This window comes from Rhipicephalus microplus, chromosome 2, assembly GCF_043290135.1.
Source record: "Rhipicephalus microplus isolate Deutch F79 chromosome 2, USDA_Rmic, whole genome shotgun sequence".
Classification (NCBI taxonomy): domain Eukaryota; kingdom Metazoa; phylum Arthropoda; class Arachnida; order Ixodida; family Ixodidae; genus Rhipicephalus; species Rhipicephalus microplus.
In genome coordinates this window covers 69,976,035-69,997,575 of record NC_134701.1, presented here as the reverse complement: position 1 = coordinate 69,997,575, position 21,541 = coordinate 69,976,035, and the positions used below count along the sequence as shown (strand labels likewise).

Sequence of the window (21,541 nt, the reverse complement as noted above, 5' to 3'; positions counted from 1 at the left end):
TCTAGCACAATGGCAAAATCTATATTGGTTCATTTACTGTACACTCGTCTGCATCGAAATCAAAGGGCGTCTTTCTAAAACTACGTGTTCGTCAAGGTAGACTAGAGAAGAAACAAAAAGTGTAAGTTTTCACTTCTATGTAATGCGCAGTGTTCCGTAGCAGATACAAAGAACTCTGAACGCATGCTCCGTTATTCGTGAACAAGCAAAAGATCACGATGCTCGTTTTTACATTGCCCAGCATATCCACTGAAAACCGCACAACTCACAACGCGAATTAGCGACCGTTCGCACTGTGACCACTGCGCCACAATGATTATATTAGCACGTCTGCAAGAATTTTCAATATGGCACAACAATGAAAAGCAGCGCTAATTTACTTAATGGAAAGAGAAAGAAAACCACGCATTCGATTAAATGTAATTCGTGAGCGTGCAACGGGGCATTCTTCTGACTTCGCTTGCGGATCGGCCTGTCATTGTTTTTTTTTTTTCTTCTACGCCAGTGCCCCCCAATTCTATAACGCCCAGAACCTCCGATCTATACTATGTTAACAGCACATGCAGATTTCTTGCAGATACATCGCACTTATAAGTGCGGCACAAATCTGCAGCAAAAAAAAAATTAAACATTTGAGAATATATATGGCCAATCACTGCCTTTGCCTCTCGCACACCTTGGCCAAATAATCCCAAATCAGCGCGTACTTTTCAGTTTAAGTTTCAGTTTTTATTGAGCATTTTCTTCACAGAGTTGCGAAAAAGAAAACGCAAGGATAGGAGCAAAAAGCTGCTATATTAGCAGCTTGACGAGGCTCCTACCCCTTTTCAAAAAAATCATCAGAAAATTATAAAGAAAATCATCAAATAATATTTTTTCCCCGCATGAAAGCTTCGCCAACAGTGCGGCAGCCTTTTTCGACCATACAAAAGAGTGCCTTAAAGTGAAAAAACAGCGGGCCGCGTCCATCTCTAAACACACGCTCTCTACGTGCAATTGGGACGGCCGAACAAAAACCCTCTGCATACCCGCCATGTCGGAGGTTATGGTTTGGCACCACCTCCAGGGTCAGAGGCACGTCACCTGGTTCTGCACTGCCTCCGCTGTGAGCAAGCCACTCACCAAGCTACGATGTCATGTGTTCACGTCATCACGCAATTTTGCGTCTCTGGACGCCGCAATGACGCCACGATGACGTCGTAGTGACGCCAAGACTTCTGGCGATCGGTGACGTCATCACCGGATGAAAATTGTTTGCACCACTTGTGGTATATTCGACGCTGTGCGACGGCGACAGCGATTGTCAATCTTCGCGTTGCATCAGGCATTCCAGGATTTCTCTTTACTAAACGCCGGCAATGCAATCTCTAAATGAACGTAATATGCGGAGGAATACGCTTAGCGCATAGACATCATTAGCAAACGCTTAGCGCATAGACCTCCTTAGCAAGTTATACTTCGTAGACAGCCGGTAAATAACTTTCAGCGCAGTTCGTACACTACGAACAAAGATACTTCACAAGATACCGCTATTTGCGTCAATTCAAAATATTTAGTATAACTAGGAGGAAGGAAAAGGTGTAAGAAACGTAGTAAATCACAAAGCTCGATAAAGTACATCGCTTGATGGCCGTCCAACTCAAGACACAAAAAACATTAAATACATTATTCTGTGTACGATAGAGAAGATACGGTAGATGAACATAGTTCTATCTGTTTATGCGTATAAAGCCGTAGTTCAGGAGAAAATGAAAGCTTGTGAGATAAAAACGAAAAATGCAGGTTCGCACTAGTTGAGCCAAGCTTACCGGAAGTGCGGAGCTGGACAGTTTTTTTTTTGTTTCCGGTTTGTTTTGCTATTTGTTCTATTTGTTCTTCTATTGTTCTTTTTTCTTGCTATTTTTTGCTACTTGTTCTTCCTAACCCTTTTCTGTCAATACTTTAGATATTTGTTACTTAGTTTCTGTTCATCAATTTCTTTCTAGTTCTTCCTTTACTTGTCTGTTTTTCTACTTGTCCCTCTTTCTGTTTCTCTCTATATCTCGCTTCCTCTTTTATAATTTTTCAAAACCCGGGGGCGTAATGTGTATAGCCATCTGTAGCATGCTACAGATGCGATACATGGATATGTCAGTCTTACACCTAGCGATGACAGCCTACGACAGCCTGGGCTCGAAAAGTACTTCGCACTTGAAGGCATCACCAAGCTCTTCTAATAACACGAGCAAGAAGACTTCTCCTTGTCGTGAGCGCACGCTCAATAGTGTGCACATCGCTATGTTGTGATTTTGCCAGCGTTGCGCCAAGATACGACAGCATACAGTGAGGACAGCGAGGACAGCGTACCAGAGCCCAGCCTCATGATGTGCTCCACTTTCATTATTCAGCTAAAATGCTCCACTTTCGCATGAAGCACGAAGCACAAGGAATCACTGCAATGCATTGAAGCAGCGATAAATATTGTTGATCTTTTTTGTATCACTCTCTTATGCTTAAGCAAACACTCTCGCATACCTTAAGTTTTTATTGCGATAGCAGATATATAGACAATCTGGGCTGGATTTTGCCTCCGGCATCGGCATCGACGTGGGCGTCACCGTCACTCACCGTGTAAGAATACAAATCTAGGTATACGATAATACAAAATAGAAAAAATAGAAAAAGACGCCTGTGCGCGGAATCAAACGTAAGACCTCCACGTCATGAATGAAAGACGTTAACCACTAAGCCACCAAGGAGCACCTTCTTGAATATTGAAACGACAAGCTATTTATATCTATCACTTACAAATGTGAGTGGGCATCACTGGGGGAGGGGGACTATTGTGTTCTTAGCATTATCAGCAAGATGGCGCTATGAACGTGGGGTGGCTCTGAACTCTCACGCGTACTTTAGCCCACGGAGAGGAGGAAAGTGGATTATCTGTCGCGCGCCCTTATCTCCCTGTCGGGAATATTATACGTCTTGGCTAGTGTTGGGCTTACACAGGAACTATCCTGTTGTAGCTACGGGGCGGAAAAAGGTCACTGCAATTGTTGCACAGCCTCTGTTTGCGAAAAATGCGCGTTTTACCGACACAGCGAAGTTACAACTGAGACGCTTATTCGCGTTCATCTGTACCTGTGAGTCCGTTTCGTGCGTCATTTGTGCGCAAAAAACGCGTGGCATGTTTAGATCAGAGTCGCCATTCTGCGCGTGACCTTCCAAATTGTTGCTATTGTGTTCATTGCTTCACCTTTACAGCAAAGGCGTGACTTTTTTATCAGTTAACAAGCCGTGGAAATTTGACACCTATGACACACGAGACTGATATGATGATAATTCATCCTTCTTACATTTTCACAAACATTTCCTGAAATCAAACAGAGCGGCGTTGCTTGTAAAGCATGCTTTGTTCATTCATGACTGTTGATGTGGCAAAGCTATCGTGCATAAAAAAGGCATTTTCATGGTGGAAGTTTATGAACCAAGAAAAATGCATGCCGTTCATGAAAATACCCCCTGCATAAATCAAATTACCATTCTTTTTAGGTTTTCGCAATCTAAAGTTGTTCTCAGTAGTTCTTTATGTTTTCGGTAATTTATAACAAACCTCATAAATTACTTGGGCTGCATTCTTATATTATGGCAAGTACGTAAGTAAGCAAGGCAAATCAAGCGTCATTTACGAAAAAAATATTACAATTTGCCTACCTAGAACGCGGTTATCTGCAGAGTGGATCTCGTTGCTAAAAGTTGTCTTTTGGACAGATCCCATTCGATTAAATCATGGCGTAAAGGCATACATGCTACTGCTTTCATTTGCACTTCTGTTATGCAAGTCTGTTTACACAGTGTTATTCCTTACCTGGGAATGTAGAGAACTCTTTCGGCCACGACAAAGCCAACGGACACGAAGAGGTTGGACGCCGGAAGGAAAGACAGCACAGTCAGAAGAAGCGGCACTAGTATTCTCTCTGAAGGCTCCCTCAATTGGCCAAGATTGCTGGAACCACACTGCTTTGTCGGTCCACTGAAAATCTTCATACAGCATAGACAAGGGTAGCTTGAAAAATCTCACCCCAACCTAATATATTGCTGTGGACAGCAAGTTCACACGAAGTTTGCCCTGAAGACAGGCGTATACAAGCCTACACAGAAACTTGCATGGACACACATGAATAAAGTCAAAAGTTCCCAAGCCACCCTCCCTTAGGAATACATGAGATAGTGGCCTGGAAACTTCGACTCACCCCCCCCCCCTTGTAGGTGCTAACGTTCGACAATGCTTCAAGTGAAAAAAAGCTGAGCTAGTCGGACAGGACACAAGATAAAGTTAGCTTACAAATTGTCACACAGTAAGAAAAGGATTCATGGTAAAAAACAACGTAAATTCTTCATAAAAAGACATGGATTCAAAATACCAGAAGGTAAAGATTTATCAAAAGGGAAGGTAACGATTCATCATAACATAGGACAAGAATTCATCATGAAGAAAGTTAAGACTTCCTCATAAATAACTTAAAGGTACGTTACGAAGGAAGACATTTCTTCATAGAAAGTAAGGATGCATGATGAAGCAAGATAAGCATTCATTATGAAACAAGGCAGTGGTTTATCAAAAAGCGATAACACTTCATCGTAAACGAATATAACAACTCATCATTTCAGAAGGTGAGAATTGATCCTAAACAGAAATAACAATTCTTGATAAACGAAAGCAATGTTTCAACAAACAAATATAGCGATTCTCCATAAAAGAACGTAAGGCTTCCTCTTAAAGGAAGAGTCAATTCATCATAAAAAGCTAAGTATTCATATCACAAGAAGCGATCAATTCATCATAAAAGAAAATAAAGCTTCGTCATTAAAAAAGGCGAACATTCATCATAAATGAAGGAAAGGATTCACAATAAAGCAACGTAAAACGTGTGCACTCGAACACAATAGAACAGATTGAGTTATTGATTGATTGATCGAAATGTTGCGTTTAACGTCCGAAAACCACCATATGATTATGAGAGACACCATAGTGGAGGGCTCCGGAAATTTCGACCACCTGGAGTTCCTTAACGTGCGCCCAAATATGAGCACACGGGCCTACAACATTTCCGTCTCCATCAGAAATGCAGCCGCCGCAGCCCGCAATAGAACAGCGATAGACGGCGATTATGGTGCGTTGTTCTCTCTATTTGTATCTATGTGTGCAAGACGTATTCATTAAGGCTGAATAATTCGAGCTTTCGAGTTGTTTGTCCTGACATCTAGCTACCGAGTATGTTGACGGTGCCTCAATTTTAAATATGAGCAGAAATTTTTGTAGGCCCTATTGGTGAGCATGAATACACATATATACATCCTTCTCAAAACATGGAAAAAGATGTCGTTCAGAGTACAATGTATTGAACAGCGAACATAGATGCACATAGGTTTGTATCTTATGCAGTGTGCTTAGAGAGACGCGCATCTTTATTAATGCACTTGCTCTCTGACAGGCTGCTTGCTTTCTGAGTGAAAATAAATAAGGGCATGTCACCGGCTTCTTGATTCTAAATATTTATACACTTGCAGAATATCTAACGTACCTGGTGGTTTAAATATTTGACATATGAGTGTATTTACCACGCTTGCAAAACAAACATTGCAATATTCATATATTTATCGACCAATGCTCAGGCTCATGTGTAGTCCTATAATTACTGTGGCTAGCACACAAAATCAGCGTTCTGATGGCTCAAAAGAAGTGCAAATTATCATGTGATGACCATTTATATGGCAAATCACGTAGCAGTAGTTCTAATAAATGTAATTCGAACTCACGTCACTTATCTTGTTCGATGTCGTGAAGGCCCGCCAGCTGAGAGTCAATATCGAAGCGAATATTGCCAGTGTAGCCAGATTCCTAGAGTCAAGTGGTGACGTCACGAGAGGTATGCTGCCCATTTGCCAATCGTACGACAAGGTACGCGGGCACAACACAAGCCAGGCGTTGAAGGCGCATAAGTAGCTGTACGTGAAAAGCCTGAAATGAAGCAACGAAAGAAGTATTGACCGGTGGCTGTTGATACGTGTTTGCAGAGGTTTTTTGAAAATAATTGGCACCGTGACTTTTCACTTGTACAGAGCTGTGAAGGTGTCTTGATGTTTCTTTGAAGTGTATCTAGCATACCCATAGGCTCTAGGCAGCCTTACTTTGAAGTTATATTTGCTGTGAATGTAGAAAACTCCCTCGACTACGACAAAGCCAACGTCCATGAAGAGGTTAACAGTGACAAAACAAGGTCAATATACCATTACCCCAAAACTATGCATTATTACCTGAGAAAGAACACTTGATTTGATAACTGGACTTGATAAGGGCGACTATATATATATATATATATATATATATATATATATATATATATATATATATATATATATATTCAATACTGCAGACTCGAGGTCCAAACAGGGTGGTAATACATATACAAATAAAATAATTGCGAAACGAAACAATACAGGGCGAAGAAGGTTGTTTGGTAGGTTAGTTCATTCATCACATGTATTAGTAAGACAGTTTCATTCACATATGGTTCACATATTCATATATATACATATATATATATATATACTTTATGTATATATATATATATATACATATATATATATATATAGAGAGAGTGTTCACACACTGATGCTAGTCCAATCATGTTTTTTTCTAAATTGCCCAAGCAACCGCTTGCCCCCAAACAATCATTTCTTTGTAAGAGCACGCTCGTTCTTTAAAGTGTTCATCACATTAACCAAGCGATGTGCAAACGCTAGGCCGTCCTTTGTCATAAGCAAACACGTTGAACTTTCTTTTAGAGAAGCGCTGACAAGCTAGTTCAAAAATTTAAGAAGCATGGAAAGGCTAGTACGTTAAGTAATGGACTCATGGTGCGAATTCAGATGCATTTTGCCGTATGGTTGCCTATTCGCGCCAACAGCAGCATTCAACAGACATCCAATTGGCTCCAACAGCATGTGGAGACAATACGATTGCTACGCGGCCATTCCACTCACTGAATATTAGTAATCCGCTGAACTGCCGCGTCGTTCTGGCGGCCACAGCCTATGGGAGCCCGGGAGATGTGCGACATCACATAGCTGGTGGCGCCCAGGTCGGTGATTGACACAAGGAAGAGAGAAAGAACTAGAGGGTTCAACAGGGAACATAGGCTGGCAGTGTAAGTAGTATGGCAGCAAAGCGCGTTAAATGGGAAGTCACACAGGTTATAGTGGTCGTAAACATTTATTAAGCTAACAGAAAAATTTCAGGAGAAACCAGTTCTTAGTGGTTCAGCTCTCTTGCAGTACAAGAGTGAGTGCCTGGTCGAGGACCCCATTGGTCGTGGCCACAGTCCTAGGACGCCACACCATGGCTCGGGAGCGGGAGTGCCTAAACATTTTCACTCTTTTTTTTTCTGGCCTTTGCCAATACTGTGTGGAGGTGGCTGACACACCACGCGGCATTGCCATCGAGCTCAACATTGTTTTACCCCCGAACCCCCATTCACCCCCATGCGGAGGTGCTTTACTGAATGGCAACGGTGGCGAAAAAAATGACTGCACCAATAGTGACCAAAAGGGCGAAAATGAAATAATATGGCAGGCATTTCATGATGATTTCTAGGGAAACACTTTACTGTTTGCAGCGAGATCGGGTTGCCTTAGAACGCGTAGCTACAAAGGGATATTTGAAAGGGAAGAAAAGCAATTTATGTGCCGTGGGCAAGATAACCATAGAGCAGCTTGTTCTACTCGATCGTGGAGATATACACCCAAGTGTAGGCTTGGGCATGAGCCTACAAGAAGCCTTGGTTTTTAGGAACGACAGTGTCAAGATTAACACGGCCGTAGTGGAAACAAGTAGGATACGTTTAGTGCGTTGGCGGCAAAACAACTAGAGAAAAGGACAGAAATAAATAGTACAAAAAATAAGGATGTTTTGCCATATATAACACAGAACTGAACAAAAATTTGAGGTTTTTTTCTATAATAAAATATTCCAATTGAAATAGGCAATTTCAGCATTACCAAATCAAAACTAAAGAATGATTTTTTTTCACTATTTGTTTAGCCTGGTGGCACACTTGTCGCTGACCCATAATAAAGGGGATGCTAATAACATGCATCCATTGATTCATTGCTCCTCGCTTTGATGAGTACGATCACCCTGACATTTGGCGATATTGCCGTTGATGGCTGCACAAAAGACATCAAATATAGAACTTTGTTTCAGGCACGAAATAATTCATGATTTAATAAAATGATGTTTGAAGTGTGCCATTACTGCAAGGCGACCAGCGTTCCCGAACCACTAGCAAGATATGGGGCTGCCATGGAAGACTTAAACAGCGGCATCGGCCACTGGCCATCTCGGTGAGTCGACTCGCTTCGCTTCCAGCTTTCCTCAAAATAGTTGACTGTTGGTTAAGCTTTGACATAGAAACGATAGTGAGGGCGCAATCATACACAACACACAGGAAGGGAGAGACGAGAACAGGCGCAAACTATCAACTGGCTTTATTCAAGGGAGATCCACACCTTTGTATATCAACAACCTGCGCAGGGGCACCGCCACAACAACCACGAAAATTTTCGTCGTATGCCACGTGCAGCGTGGAACATCTAATAGGATCCCGAATCGCACTACTTGGCTTCAACTTAATACTCATTGTTGGGCTTTGTTACAAACGCTGTAGTAGAAGGCTCCGTAAAATTTGACCACATGCGGTTCTTTATCGAGCACCTGAAACCAAACACACGGGCCTCAAGAACCCCCTCCCCCCCCCCCAAAAAAAAAAGCAGTGGTCACTGCTGGAATGGAATTACGGCACCTGCGGGACAACAGTCGAGTTCTTTCACGCCTAGACCTATACGGAAGGTCCCATACACACATCCTGTTAGCTACCCTGCAATGGTCGAAGAGATAAAAGCCAAACGGACATATCCACAAGCACATTTCGAAAAGCACCTCTAGTCTACAGACGATCGCACAAATCTATCACATTTATAGCGTATTAGTTGCGTTTTCTTTGCCTTCTGCACTATTATTGAAAAAGTAAATGGTTGTAGAATATTGTTTACAGAAAACTGACTCAGAATAAATGAGTTCTAAAGAGCCCGCAGTTGGCCCCGTTGGGTGTCACGGCGAGTGCAGCTACACAAAATGTGTTCAACAAAGTCAAACGTTTCACTAACCCAATCAGCCGTTAATGAAACAATAATGCAGAGCCATTACCGTGCTTAATAAAAACCACATGCTTTAGGATATTGTAGAATTCCTGTTAGACCTATTTTATAGATGTCCTCACCTGGTTGAGCGCATCGACGAGAATGACACAGGATTGTCCATTTCAGAAAATATGGGAAAGCTTCCTTGCAGAATCCATAGCCTGAAGCAGAGGAGCAACGTAGTCTGCGCAGGTAAATGAAAAAGAAAGTAATTTAACAAGGCCAAAGTTGTCAGCACATAAATTTATGTGGTTCTGATTGTGATCACATTGACGATTGTATCAATTGATTCATTTCCTGATAGAAAACAAGTGTCATTGACTAAACAGACGCTGAAAGAGATTTGAACAAAACAATGGCAAATTTCTCAAAATAAAAAGTTCGACGTTTCGGGAATAATCGTCAGCATTTAACAAATACACTCTTAAGGCGAGAACCTGCTGCAGACATGGCAATTTGTTATGCGAAAAAGTCAGAGACCTCGGCTGTCTCCAGACGTAACAAGCCACTGTGTGGGATACACGCGTCCAACTGTTTACGTGTTCTCAAGCACGCAGTAAGTACACAAGCTCTAATGAAGCTAGGAGGTGAAAATTTGCAGACATTCTCCGAAGAACAAGTGCGAATGAAATGACACCCAGTGCCTTCGAAAGCTCCCGACCATTTTCTATACAAGTATGACTCCTATACACGTATGTGACTATACACGTATGTGTACAAGCACTTAGGCTTTCGTACACAAAGCTCTAGGAGCGAAGCACTTTAGGTCCGAGCTTGCGGTGTACCCCAGGCGTAGCCATCTAATTACAGTAGCGCCCTTAAGAGGTGGAACTTCCAAGCGCGATCGCTAGTAGCACTTGCGGCGCGCTCTCTCTCTCTCTCGCACTCTGACCATTGATACGTGTAACTTGCAATGAACAAACACGAGGCTTGATGGCAAGCACTGGCGGCTCGTTAATCTGAAGCGCCGCGGAGGCGTCGGCAAGCGAACCCGGAAGTGAAAGCTCACAAGCATTGGAGAAACGAGAACGAAGGCAAGTGGACCCGGAGTTGTGAGCGAGAGAAGCTGGGGCGAAACGCAAGAAGCGTACACTACCCGTAGTAATTGCACTGACACTTGTTTCAAGCAAAAATTTCTCGGCCAGAGATCGGACGGTGTTGCTAAGTGCATCATCGTTTCTAATTTACTAACAACGTCACCATGATTACTAATGTTCTCACTCATTATGTGATGTAGATTGAACAACGTACGGGGGTTCATGGTTACCAGATAATCCTCAGTGCATTGCCGACTCATCATTAACTCTATTTATACGGAGTATTTTTTCAGTTGTTTTAGAAGATTCTCCGCAAGCATGCAGCACATACAATGCGCTTGTCCAAGGGTAGTGTTGATTCACTACTTGCTTTCGGAAAAACTGACTTTCAGTCACAAAGAATTTTTAAAAAGCACGAATGCAGAAAATCTGCACAGTGACACTCTACCCTGAATAAAGAAATACACCTTTTTCTATTTCTCCTTACCCTGTGTTTTTAAACTTTCTTCTCCTCAAGCAAGGTTGCAGTGCCTCCAACCATGGCTCAAACGGGCTAAACCTTGGTACACTTGCCTGCCACTCCTCCTTCTTTCTCTCTGTCTGTCTTTCCACCATGGCTCGCCTTTGACCAAACAGCAATGCCTTGTAATGAAGACATCGAGAGGCTTCGGCATGTTTATAAATGACGTGTCGTCACGTATTTATACGAACTATGAGGCATTATGTCACATGACGACGTCATTGGTTACGTATGTTACGTGGGTTCTTGCGCCAGTTCATTCACCTGACGTTTGTCGTTCTCGAGGAGAGGCTCAGCGAAGCGCTCAAAGGCTTTCATCCTAAAAGGATACTATGGAGCAAAACGATGTTTCGCCTGTTAGCAGAGCACAATTTCACAATTCCGAAAACACAACAATAGTGGGACACCATGCTTGGTAAGTGAGAAATCTCGCGAAAATAAAAAAAATGCTGTGGTAACGCAACCTTGAGATTCCTGCACCAAATCCTATGATATCATAGAATTTGAAAGTCATACGTCTATTCTAATCAATTGAAATAGAATTCGTAATCATCGGTGGGTGCCATAAGTCTAGCATACAATGTTTCAGAAAATTTTATTGAGCCATCGTCACGAAAACAAGAAAAGTACATTTGGAATTTTTTTAACGTCACGAAGTTTAAAGTTGAAACTTCAACCTTCATTATCACCAATAATACTGAGGTTATGATTGTGAAACATATGATGTTTGAGTTTTCCAAGTGCAGTTTGTAACTCTAAACAAACTCATTGTTTCTGTTTCACTTTAGCGTCTCTTTATTTCGTTGTCCAGCCTAAGGCTCAAATGAAATGTGTTTGGTAGCGTCAGTCGCGCTTCTCTCTTAGTTTTTGAATTATAAGGTAGAAAGGGGCGGAGGACAGACTGAGATAACTTTGCCACCTGGATAATTTCATGATTTCCAGCGAAAAATCTACATTGCCAGTTTCGCTGTTTGCGTAAACAGTAATGACAATTCCTCGTTCGACTGCAATGCACAATAATACAAAACTCATAGGTAGCTGTAAAGTGGGGTGCTCTATTTTATTTTGTGGCACCAGAAACCCGTGCCACACTCTAAGAAGAGAAAGCAAGAGTGATAATCAAATGAAATCAGTTTTATTTCAAGAAAATAAACAGGTTCTTGAGATGTTCGCTGGATAAAAACTGTTTAAGGATGAACAGCTTCACGACACCAGTGAATCCTTTTCAAGGCAGATAGGACAAAGTCAGAAGTGAATAATACACGATGAAGTGATGGTGACATTCATAAACTAACATTGCAATACCAAACTGAGGTATGATAAAAACATATAATAATTGAACTACAAAAAAAACTTGATCCCAAACATACCACAAAAAATTGTTACATCGACGCAAGCAAAAATAAGAACGAAAACAGGAAAAAACACAACTACCATAAAACCACAACCCGAAAAAAGTTGATAAAACGTCAGAAAAGCTATAAACATATTTGTTTCTTGTGTGATTGCATCAATTACAAGGAACAAATAGTACACAAAAAGGAGACAACAAAGGTGAATAATCCAGTATTGTTATATGATTTTCATGATACAATCTAAGTTGTTAAGCATGGACGCACACAACGAATGAAAAATTATATCGTACAAAAACCCATTTTACGCCACAAATAGGCCTATATTTGTAAATAAGAAGGACCACAGTTCTTTTCTAGAGAACCTCTTTGTGTGAGCCTGTATTTATTGAATAGTGTTGGCAGACTTTATTGAAGTGCTTGAGATTTGTGCCTTTTACGAAACCTTGCAAGAAAGCAACCATCAGTGCTTCATGTTCTTAACAACAACAAAAAAATTTTCAGTTGACACGTGAGTTTTGTTATGCTTCTTTATGTTATATTTCGTTGTGGCTGCCCACGCCAAACAACAGTAATACATATGTGATTAAAAAGTGTGGTATATTTGGTATATTTGTAATTTCACCATTTTGGGTAAGATGTGTCTACAAGTGTCTCGCACACCGTCTGCAGTAGAGGCTTTTTCATGATAATTTTGTTAGGTTTATTCCAGCTAATGCTTGATAAAAATGTGACACTACGATGTTTCGCTTATGTAGAAACAAACGGTGACACCTGCGTAACCTACTGACTGTGTTGGTGAAAATATGCCATTTTAGTCAAAATACGATAGGTTTTGTTTTCAATATCTTAATTTGAATAAACTTTTGCAGACGACAACAGTTTGCCCATTAATTCATTGCACCGGGTAACTTATTCATTTTTAGGTCCTTAAAACAACTAGGTTTGTGTCATGTGCATGTATGACAAAATTGACAAAGAAATCAATATGAACGATGTAATTTATGTAAGCATAAAACAATAGCACCCTGATACGCCTCCATCGGGCACACCATTTTAGACTGGTAAATATAATTACATATAAGTGCTTAGTTGAAGGCGTTGCTGTGTGTTTTTCAAGTATTACTACTTTTTCAAGGAGCAAGGTGATTAGTTCCCTTCCAAAGCAGTGACTTTCTCTTATGCGAACGGTTTATCCATCGCGCCTTCTTACGGCAACCGCAGATAGTTAAAAGTTTTTCCTCAATCTACGCGATCTTGTGTGCGTGCCCACACACATGTTGAGTTACGTCATGAATTCATGCTGTAGAGAGCATCGCACATCTTCCAGCCTCTGCGCTACTGGAATTAAATTTCGCATCCTCTCGTGCTCATTCGGCAGTCTCAATTTATCCAGCACTGGGTGACCTCGGCCAGTAGCATGTGGTTGCGTAGACCTAGAATGGATGCGAGTAACGCCACCAACAAATAAGTAACAATCATTTGTACAGTTACACCCTACACTCACGGCTGGTTTTTACCGCCGGCGGAAATGTCGGCGTTGGTGACCGCTGTCATTCACCGCATACGTATACGTATCTATATATCAAAACGCAAGAAAGATAAATAATCCAGAAAAAGATTCCTGTGCGCGCGATCGAACGTCCGATCTCTTGCTTTTGAGTGTGGGCCGTTAGCAATTGACCCACGAGGGAGCACCGACTTGAACGTTAAAAAGGCAAGTACTTTATGTATACCACTTACCACTGGCAATGCCGATTTCGGAAGAATTATCGTGCTTTCAGCATCGCCAGCAAGATGGTGCGATGAGCACGCGTCACCTGAGGTCCCCTGGCAAAACAAGTTTCCAAGGGAGCGTCACTCATTGTTGTCGATGCCGTCCTTCTCGCTCTCTTGTATACCCCTCCTTTTCTCTGCCATCCGCGGCTGTAAATGGTGCATTCCTCGCACGTGATCTCGCAAATACCTAGTGGTGTTATTTATTATTATGCAAAAAGTGGAAAACGAGTACGCATGCGCATATGGCTCAAGCTGGATTCTTCCCCTGACGGAAGAAGTTGTAGCCTGGACATAAACTTAAGAGGAGGAGCGTTTCAATGGGCACCACGTCTGCCACAACTGTATCGTGGTGCTCATTCATTGCAACCTTAGAGTCTTTCAGCAATGCTCAGTTGAAGTAAAACAACAGGAAACGGCCTCGCTCTCTTCAACTTACTTAATACTATCCGAAATGAAGCACACCGTGCAGTGCAGCTATAAAACATATCACGCGAAGGCTTTCGTTCAATCCGTTGACGTACCTAGACGCGGATCTGCGAAGCGAGTTTATTTGTTCGTTTTGTGAGCGTCTCACGCGCGTCTAGTGCATTCCATTTGTTACAAATACCCGTAGCGTACACAGAACAGCTGGAAGATGTAATCAACGCACCTTCAGGAACATTTCACGCTTGACCAGTTAGAGCCACTTTCTCTTGAACGTGGCATAAAAGAGCTGATACGCGATGCTTTGGATCACCTCACCAGTACAACTCTCGCTTTTCAGGAAGTTTCGCGCACCGCACCAGAATTACCTGGCGTCATGTTTGTCAAAATTGGCAGGTTAAAAAAAACGTCATCGCAGTGTGCATGTAGAGCACTCGTACCAGTCTGGCCATGGTTTTTTCTTGCGTGTGTACAGGCCAGCTGTAATCACTCGTCACAACGTCTAGCTTCCCTCACTTTTTTTATCTTGCGTTGCACGAGTCAGCCAGAAAGGATTTTTGTTTTATTTTGATGGGCGTCTCGGCCACCGCCGATGTATTAGCTAGCAGTACTGGCCATCGTACCACGTGGCCGAAAAGCCCGAAGCTCTCTTCCCTAGGCCCTGCTCCATTGTTTATTTCGAGTGTTTCGGAAATTACGCAGCGCGAGTGTTGTAATCCACGACTGGCTGTCTCCTGCACATCGTCAGCGCCATTGGCCAGAAATACGGCCGTGAGGTCAGGCGATGGAAATGCCGGGGACCTGTGCAGCTGCCTGCAGTCTGGTGCCCTCATGAGTGCTGGTCGCAACCGCCCTATTCGAAAAAAAACGAATGGTGGGCATGGTGTACACCACTACCCACCATTATAGTGAATCAATGTAGTGGGTGAATGCTGGAAAACGTCCACCATTGCGCATGGTGGGATATGATGGGTGCTGCAGTGCCTGCAAGGCTTGAGCACGAAATGGCGTCAGAATCACCGTGACGAGCTGCCGCAAAAATTTTAAAAAATTATGAAAAACGATGCAAAAACACCCGTCCCATAAAAAAAGCTAGCATAGAGGATCGAACGTGCAACCTGTGGGTTATCATTTGTAGACACTAACCACTGCGCCATACCAACATGTCATAGGTCGTGCGTTAAATAGCTAGTTGACATACAAACTTACGGTTCAACTTCAGTTCTGTTTGTCGTGTACTCGACATAGACGAGATCTGCACCTGCTACTATAATTTGTTCATTTATTAAACACAATCAACTGCTGCCTGTAACAATTGCCACTGCGATAATGGCACCAGCGATGTTTTTTTTATTTTATTTATTTATTTACAGATACTGCAGGCTTTACCCGGGCCCATGCAGGAGTGGGATACAAACAATACATTCAAGCAATAACTAGTAATACACTGCAGTACAGAGCATAAACGAGAGAATACATAACTATCAAGTACAGAAAAGTCAAATATATTTTCTCGCTGTTCAACAGAACTGCGCGCAACTAAAAATATTTTCAACATTTGTAGCCGGATGAATTGCACTCAAATGACACTATTTTCAGCATACATCACTTATATGGTGAAATTAATCTTTTCTATCTGTTGCGTGAATGAAGCCATCGAGGCAGCATTCACTACTTCCGCAGGTAATGCGTTCCAATGAAAAATTGCGCGAGGAAAGAGAGCGAACTTGTGGGCATTAATGTGGCTGGGTGGCTGCCTAAACGTTTTGTTGTGATTTGTCCTAGCTGAAAGTTTAGAAGGCTGCTGAAGGTATCGTTCCCGTGATAATTTAAAGTCCCCGTGATCAAGTTGGTAGACGAATTTTAATCTGGATATTATCCTGCGCTGTTCTAGTATTTGTAGGCTTGCCCTATTACGTAGATTAGTTACACTATGTTGTCGGGAGTAAGCGGAATATATAAAGCACAGAGCTAAATTTTGGACCCTTTCTTTTTCTTAATCAAGTATTGTTGCCAATTCTCAACTGCAAGAAAAAAAAACCAAGTGGACTGGGGAGCAGCTACAGTTTACCGGCGTGGTCTGCCAAGTTTAATATTCGTTTCGCGCTCGTTCCAAAGGCTGGCATCTGCTCACCCTTTATGACGCCTCTAGGCTCATTCCATAGAGACGCCGACCTAATTGATTGAGTAGTGGGATGCTTTTCGCGTAACGTAGAGGGCAGTCGTGCCAGCGCACTGCTGTAGCTCTTTTGCTATAGCAACAGCTACATAACGGCTTGGCCAAAACGAATGCAGTGTGCTGAAACATTACGCTATCATAGTGGTTCCCTAAGCATACAAATTTCCAAGTCTGTGTTCTGGCATACAAGCTAGAGAAGTGCTGGTGAGTGCGACCGGTGGCTGTCAGTGAGGGGAGGCGTACGTTCTCTTGGAGTGCTGGAATCGCATCGCATGGACGTTTGTTGCTTCTTGCGCGGTCACCGTACACAATAGAAAATGTTTTATTGAGGTTAATTCCATGATGCCATGGATGTGCTGTATTGTCTGTCTTAATCGTCGAAATTGTGTATTCTGAAATCCAGAAGCACGGGCAACACAATTGTACGGGCTCGATTGGCAGGCCTAATCTTTGGTGGAAATCATAGTAGAAGAACATGTATTGTACAGATCCCAGCTTGGTACACTATATAAATTGCCCACCATTAGAGGCCCGTCATCTGCTTACTGCTTCCCAGCATAATCACAATGGTGGTCAGAGCTTCTCAGCTTGGTACACCATGTGGCCCATCATAACAAGCAGCACCCATCATCTGCTTTGTGCTTCTCAGCATTATTGCAATGGTAGTAAGAGCTTCTCAGCTTCGTCCACCACGTGGCCCATCATAATAAGCACCACCTACCATCTGCTTAGTGCTTCCCAGCATTATCGCAATGGTGGGCAGAGCGTCCCATGATTGCGCACTATCTAGCCTCTGCTTTCCACCATCGTTTCCATTTTACCCATTTTCTGTACACCATACCACCCAGTTTGTCCCGGCATACCCAACATAATTTCCACTACGTCCCACCATATCCATCAGAATTTCCACCATACCCGCTATTAATTCCACCATTCTCACCGTGTTTTTCAGTATCCACCTTGGCAGTTTTTGCGAAAGGGCGGCAGGCCTGTCGGCGCTAGTAGGGAGTTTTAGTGCTGGGTACCCAAGTGGCTTGCGTACCCAGGACGGTAGGGTGGTGGTATTGCGCATGCACGAAATCCCGAACAGATGCATCACAAGATGACTGGGGCGATGGGGCCATGCGTCCGCGCGGCCATAAACAACGCTGCCACAACTGGCCTCCTAGCGGAGATAAGCTGCCGCGGCGCACATACTGGCGCATCATGTTACCTTCACGGCGATCAAAGCCGAGGCTGGCCAGAACCACCACTTTGAGTTTTAAGTTTTAAGCGCAAATATTATAGTGGCTAGCCACTATACAAATAGCATGACACAGAGGCGCCAAATCTCGGACAGCATGCATCGGCCGCCTTGTAAGGTCTACCTTCGCAAGAACTCACTGTATCCGCACTGCGGATACTCTAGCCATCGAGTGAAAATAAGCTAAAATGCGAGCACGTATAGCGGTCACACGGCTTCATCCAGATTTCTAAAGCTATGTAGAATGGCCTGGAACATGAAAACTTAAAAACATATGCCAGCCCCCGACCAGCTGAATAGGTGGCGCCATCTAGCGTGGCCTTAGTGAAACATACAACCACAACTTTGTTATTGCAGAAAGATTGTGCACTGTATATCTGGTGCAAAAACTGCGCAGCGACAATATTACAAATGAGTAACCTTTTTATTCATTTTTACCTCTAAAACATTACGTATAAGCTAACGTGTTCATGACTGTGGTTGCACAAAGTGTCACAGGATGTCGACACCATCGTTACAGTAACCTTGTATTTTTCACTTTTTTTTTGCGTATACCAGATTAGTGTACACAATAAAAAAAATGTCCTAATCACTATATATGTTTAATTTACCATTTTAATTGATAAAAATACTTAAATAATACTTACGCGACAAGACGCTATGGTGCTGCGAGCGCGTGTGAGCTTCGTGCGGCTTGCGTTTGCGTGCGTGCCACCGTGGCGCCAACTAAAAGGCATTCCGGTTGGGTATGGGTTGGGCACGACACGCCGCGCGCTCCCAAGCCCGCATCGCCCCAAGAGAATGCGTACCCAGCACTAAAACTCCCTAGTGACGGATTTTCGTGCCGACGGCATCCTCGCTGATGCGGGACCGGTACTGAGGTGAAGTCGAGCCGGACAATGCAGCAGTGTCGACCAGCGGGGGTGTCGTGGTGCACGGACATTATGTAGGGACATGGGTTGTAATTTTTGAGCTTGTATATAGCTGTTCCCTTTGTTTTTTCGGAATATGTTTGAATTAAGGTTGGGGGGACGTGTGGGTGCCGACACTCCCATGTAAGGTTGTTTGCGCTGCGTGGCGCACCTGTCTTGCACAAAAGCCGCATTTCGAGTTACAACCGCTGGGCGGTGGGTGGCATTGCGTTCGCGCGAGTTGACCAGCATTATCGTCATCATCATCACGGTTTAGCGCTGGCGGTGACCCCTGGCGGAAAGCAAGCCTTGTTGGCGGGCGAGAATGGAGCGAGGCTCTACTGCGCGTGGCGGTTGCCGCGAACGGTTGTCTCTAGCGTGGGTCCTCGGCGCGTGGCACCGTGAGCCTGCGCGCCGGGGGCCCTCGTGGTAAGTCAAGCGTTGGCGACGATACCTTGGGTTTGTTAGTGTGTTTTTCATGTTGTGTGTTTGTCGCGTTATTGTGTAAGGATGTCCTAACGTGTTAATTACATTTGATGTATCGATTCAGTGGACGATATCGTCGTTCGAAGTCGTTAAATAAATGTATTTTATTGTTTGGTTTGTACCGACCGTGCCTGCTGTGTTCGTTCACTCCAAGAGCGTAGCGTGGCGTGTCGCTCGCCAGTTCGATACCCCACAAGTTTTAAACTTACACAATCATATAACTATAAGACATGCTATAGTGGGGAATGACAAGTTAATTTCGACTAATTGGGTTCCTTTCTCATCATGATGCGTTCTAAATTACGCGCGCCAACATTGGGAGTTACGATAGAATCATGCACCATTCATCGTTTGTCCGCAGGATTCTCCTTTGGCGTGCTATACTTAACACGGAATGCACCTCGGTATGAGCTGTGCATAGAAGGTAGCTAATAACACTGGCGCACACGTTTGTGAAAAGAGTACTGAAATGGGAAGGTATAGTTGACCGCGCCACAGCGATAACGACACAGCAGTTCCACAGTAACCTCACGTTGAAGCGCCAGGCTAATTTCGTGACAAAACTATAGCAGAGCAGTGTGTAGAGCCTCTAGAACTTTTAATATTATTGCGCGATCATCAACCGCACGCAGTATCAGAGCCCTACAATGGCGATAATCTGCGAAACTGACACGAGTACACGCAAACGCACGAAGCAGTGCTAGCGCAAGCGTCGTCTACCAGGCTGTTTCTTTCAGTATGAAACACTCCCTTTCTTTGTTAAAGGCGGCTGACCTGCGCTCAATCGAATATATAAACGTCACAATCGTTTTGCTTGTTTTTTTTTTCATTTCCAAGTTTGCTTTTAGCCGCAAGCGCTGCTGCCACTACTAGCACATTCTGTAGGTGGAAAAAACTGACAATGACCGCGCGGTAAAAGAATAGTGTTTTTTTTTGCCGTTTATTACTTTCTGCTATTTTTTCTCTCATTTCTCTGCGCATCAACTTTGAACAGCTTCTTCCACTGTAATCACACCAAAAATTAGGAGAACATAAATCGGCAGATTGCAGTTTAGATTGTGCGCATGGTTTCGTTCAAAGTTTTTTTTTTATATTCCGTTTTTATTAAACGAGAATAATACAGTTATGGTGGTAGGGCGTGCATCGTCCTGAAAGGGACAGCGTGGCAGAGTACACGACGCTTGCGCTAGCGTTGCTTTGTGCGCGTGCGCATACTGTTAACGGTTTCCCAGATTATCGCCGTTGTAAGGCGCTGATACGGCCTGCGGTCGACGCTCGCGCGATAATATAAAAAATACTGAAGGCTGTACATACAGACAAAAGAGAATTTTCACGCTGGCAACCGGCGAGAGATGGAGCTGCCTTCAAAAATTCTTCTGAATGGTATGCATGGTTCTGGATTTGGTGGTCGTTTTGACACGAACGTAATCAACTACGTAACTATAACGGTCATTATTTTACGGCTTTTGGTGAACAAGCCAGTTTAGGCAAATGATAGCTACCACACAATATCGGCGTATCATACGATCCAGTCATGAAGTTTATTAACTCAAAATAAAAAGTTATACATCAGTCGTGTCAGCATATTGAGTCGTAATTCAGTGACTACATAACCGTATTGGCCTCCAATCAAGGTGTGTGCTAATATGTCTCAGCATATACACGTCCGCAGGAACTTGTTCAGGTTTTTTTTCTTGTATACGCTTGTGTACCAATTGCAATTCAGTGTATGAAATATGCGCCTGCCATTCATATCAAACGTGCGTATTGATGAAATGCGTATGTAAATGCTCCGCATCAGCCTTTGCGTATCCTTGTGGAAGCCTTGGTGGCTGCCACCATTCCAAGTGTCCGCTAACAGGCATTCTGTAGAATAAACGTACGCCGCCTCCAGCATAAACATAATTACAGCAAAGCTGTATACTTAATTAACTATAAAATAAGCCACAAGACGTCTAAATTGAAAAAAGCAGAGTCACAGACACGAAGATTGATTGATATTGGGGTTTATAACGTCCCAGAACCAGACAAAAACTGAGACAGAGAGCAGAGGCGTGGCACAAACAACTAAGGTTTAATTCGGGCAACACTTTCCCCTGAAGGTTGTACAACGCATGCGCTGATAACAAACAAAAAAGAACGAGCAATCTAGTCTGAGCAAATCACCACTCTGCTTGAAACAAACATTCTTTCCTGGTGAGATGAACCTGTGCTGCACTAATACATTTGTCTGGTTAAGGTTTGCATATATGAACGCCTCAACAATCTACCGCTTACGCTGCGTCTTAGCTTTGCCTAAACTTGTCACCTTATCAAACAAAGGCGTGCAACGATTGATTGATTGATTAATAGGGTTTAACGTCCCAAAACC

The 21,541-nt window shown here is 43.1% G+C and overlaps 1 protein-coding gene across 1 annotated transcript in view; it reads right to left on the bottom strand.

Annotated features, from left to right (window-relative positions):
* The window catches only part of LOC119170845 (protein O-mannosyl-transferase TMTC1), an 85,513-nt gene that overhangs the window by 37,647 nt on the left and 26,325 nt on the right, over positions 1-21,541 (bottom strand). The window contains exons 5-7 of the mRNA XM_037422116.2: positions 9,321-9,424; positions 5,800-6,001; positions 3,848-4,020 (exon numbers count right to left, since the gene is read on the bottom strand). Of these exons, the coding sequence (XP_037278013.2) occupies positions 3,848-4,020; positions 5,800-6,001; positions 9,321-9,424 (479 nt within the window). The remainder of the gene's footprint in view (positions 1-3,847; positions 4,021-5,799; positions 6,002-9,320; positions 9,425-21,541) is intronic.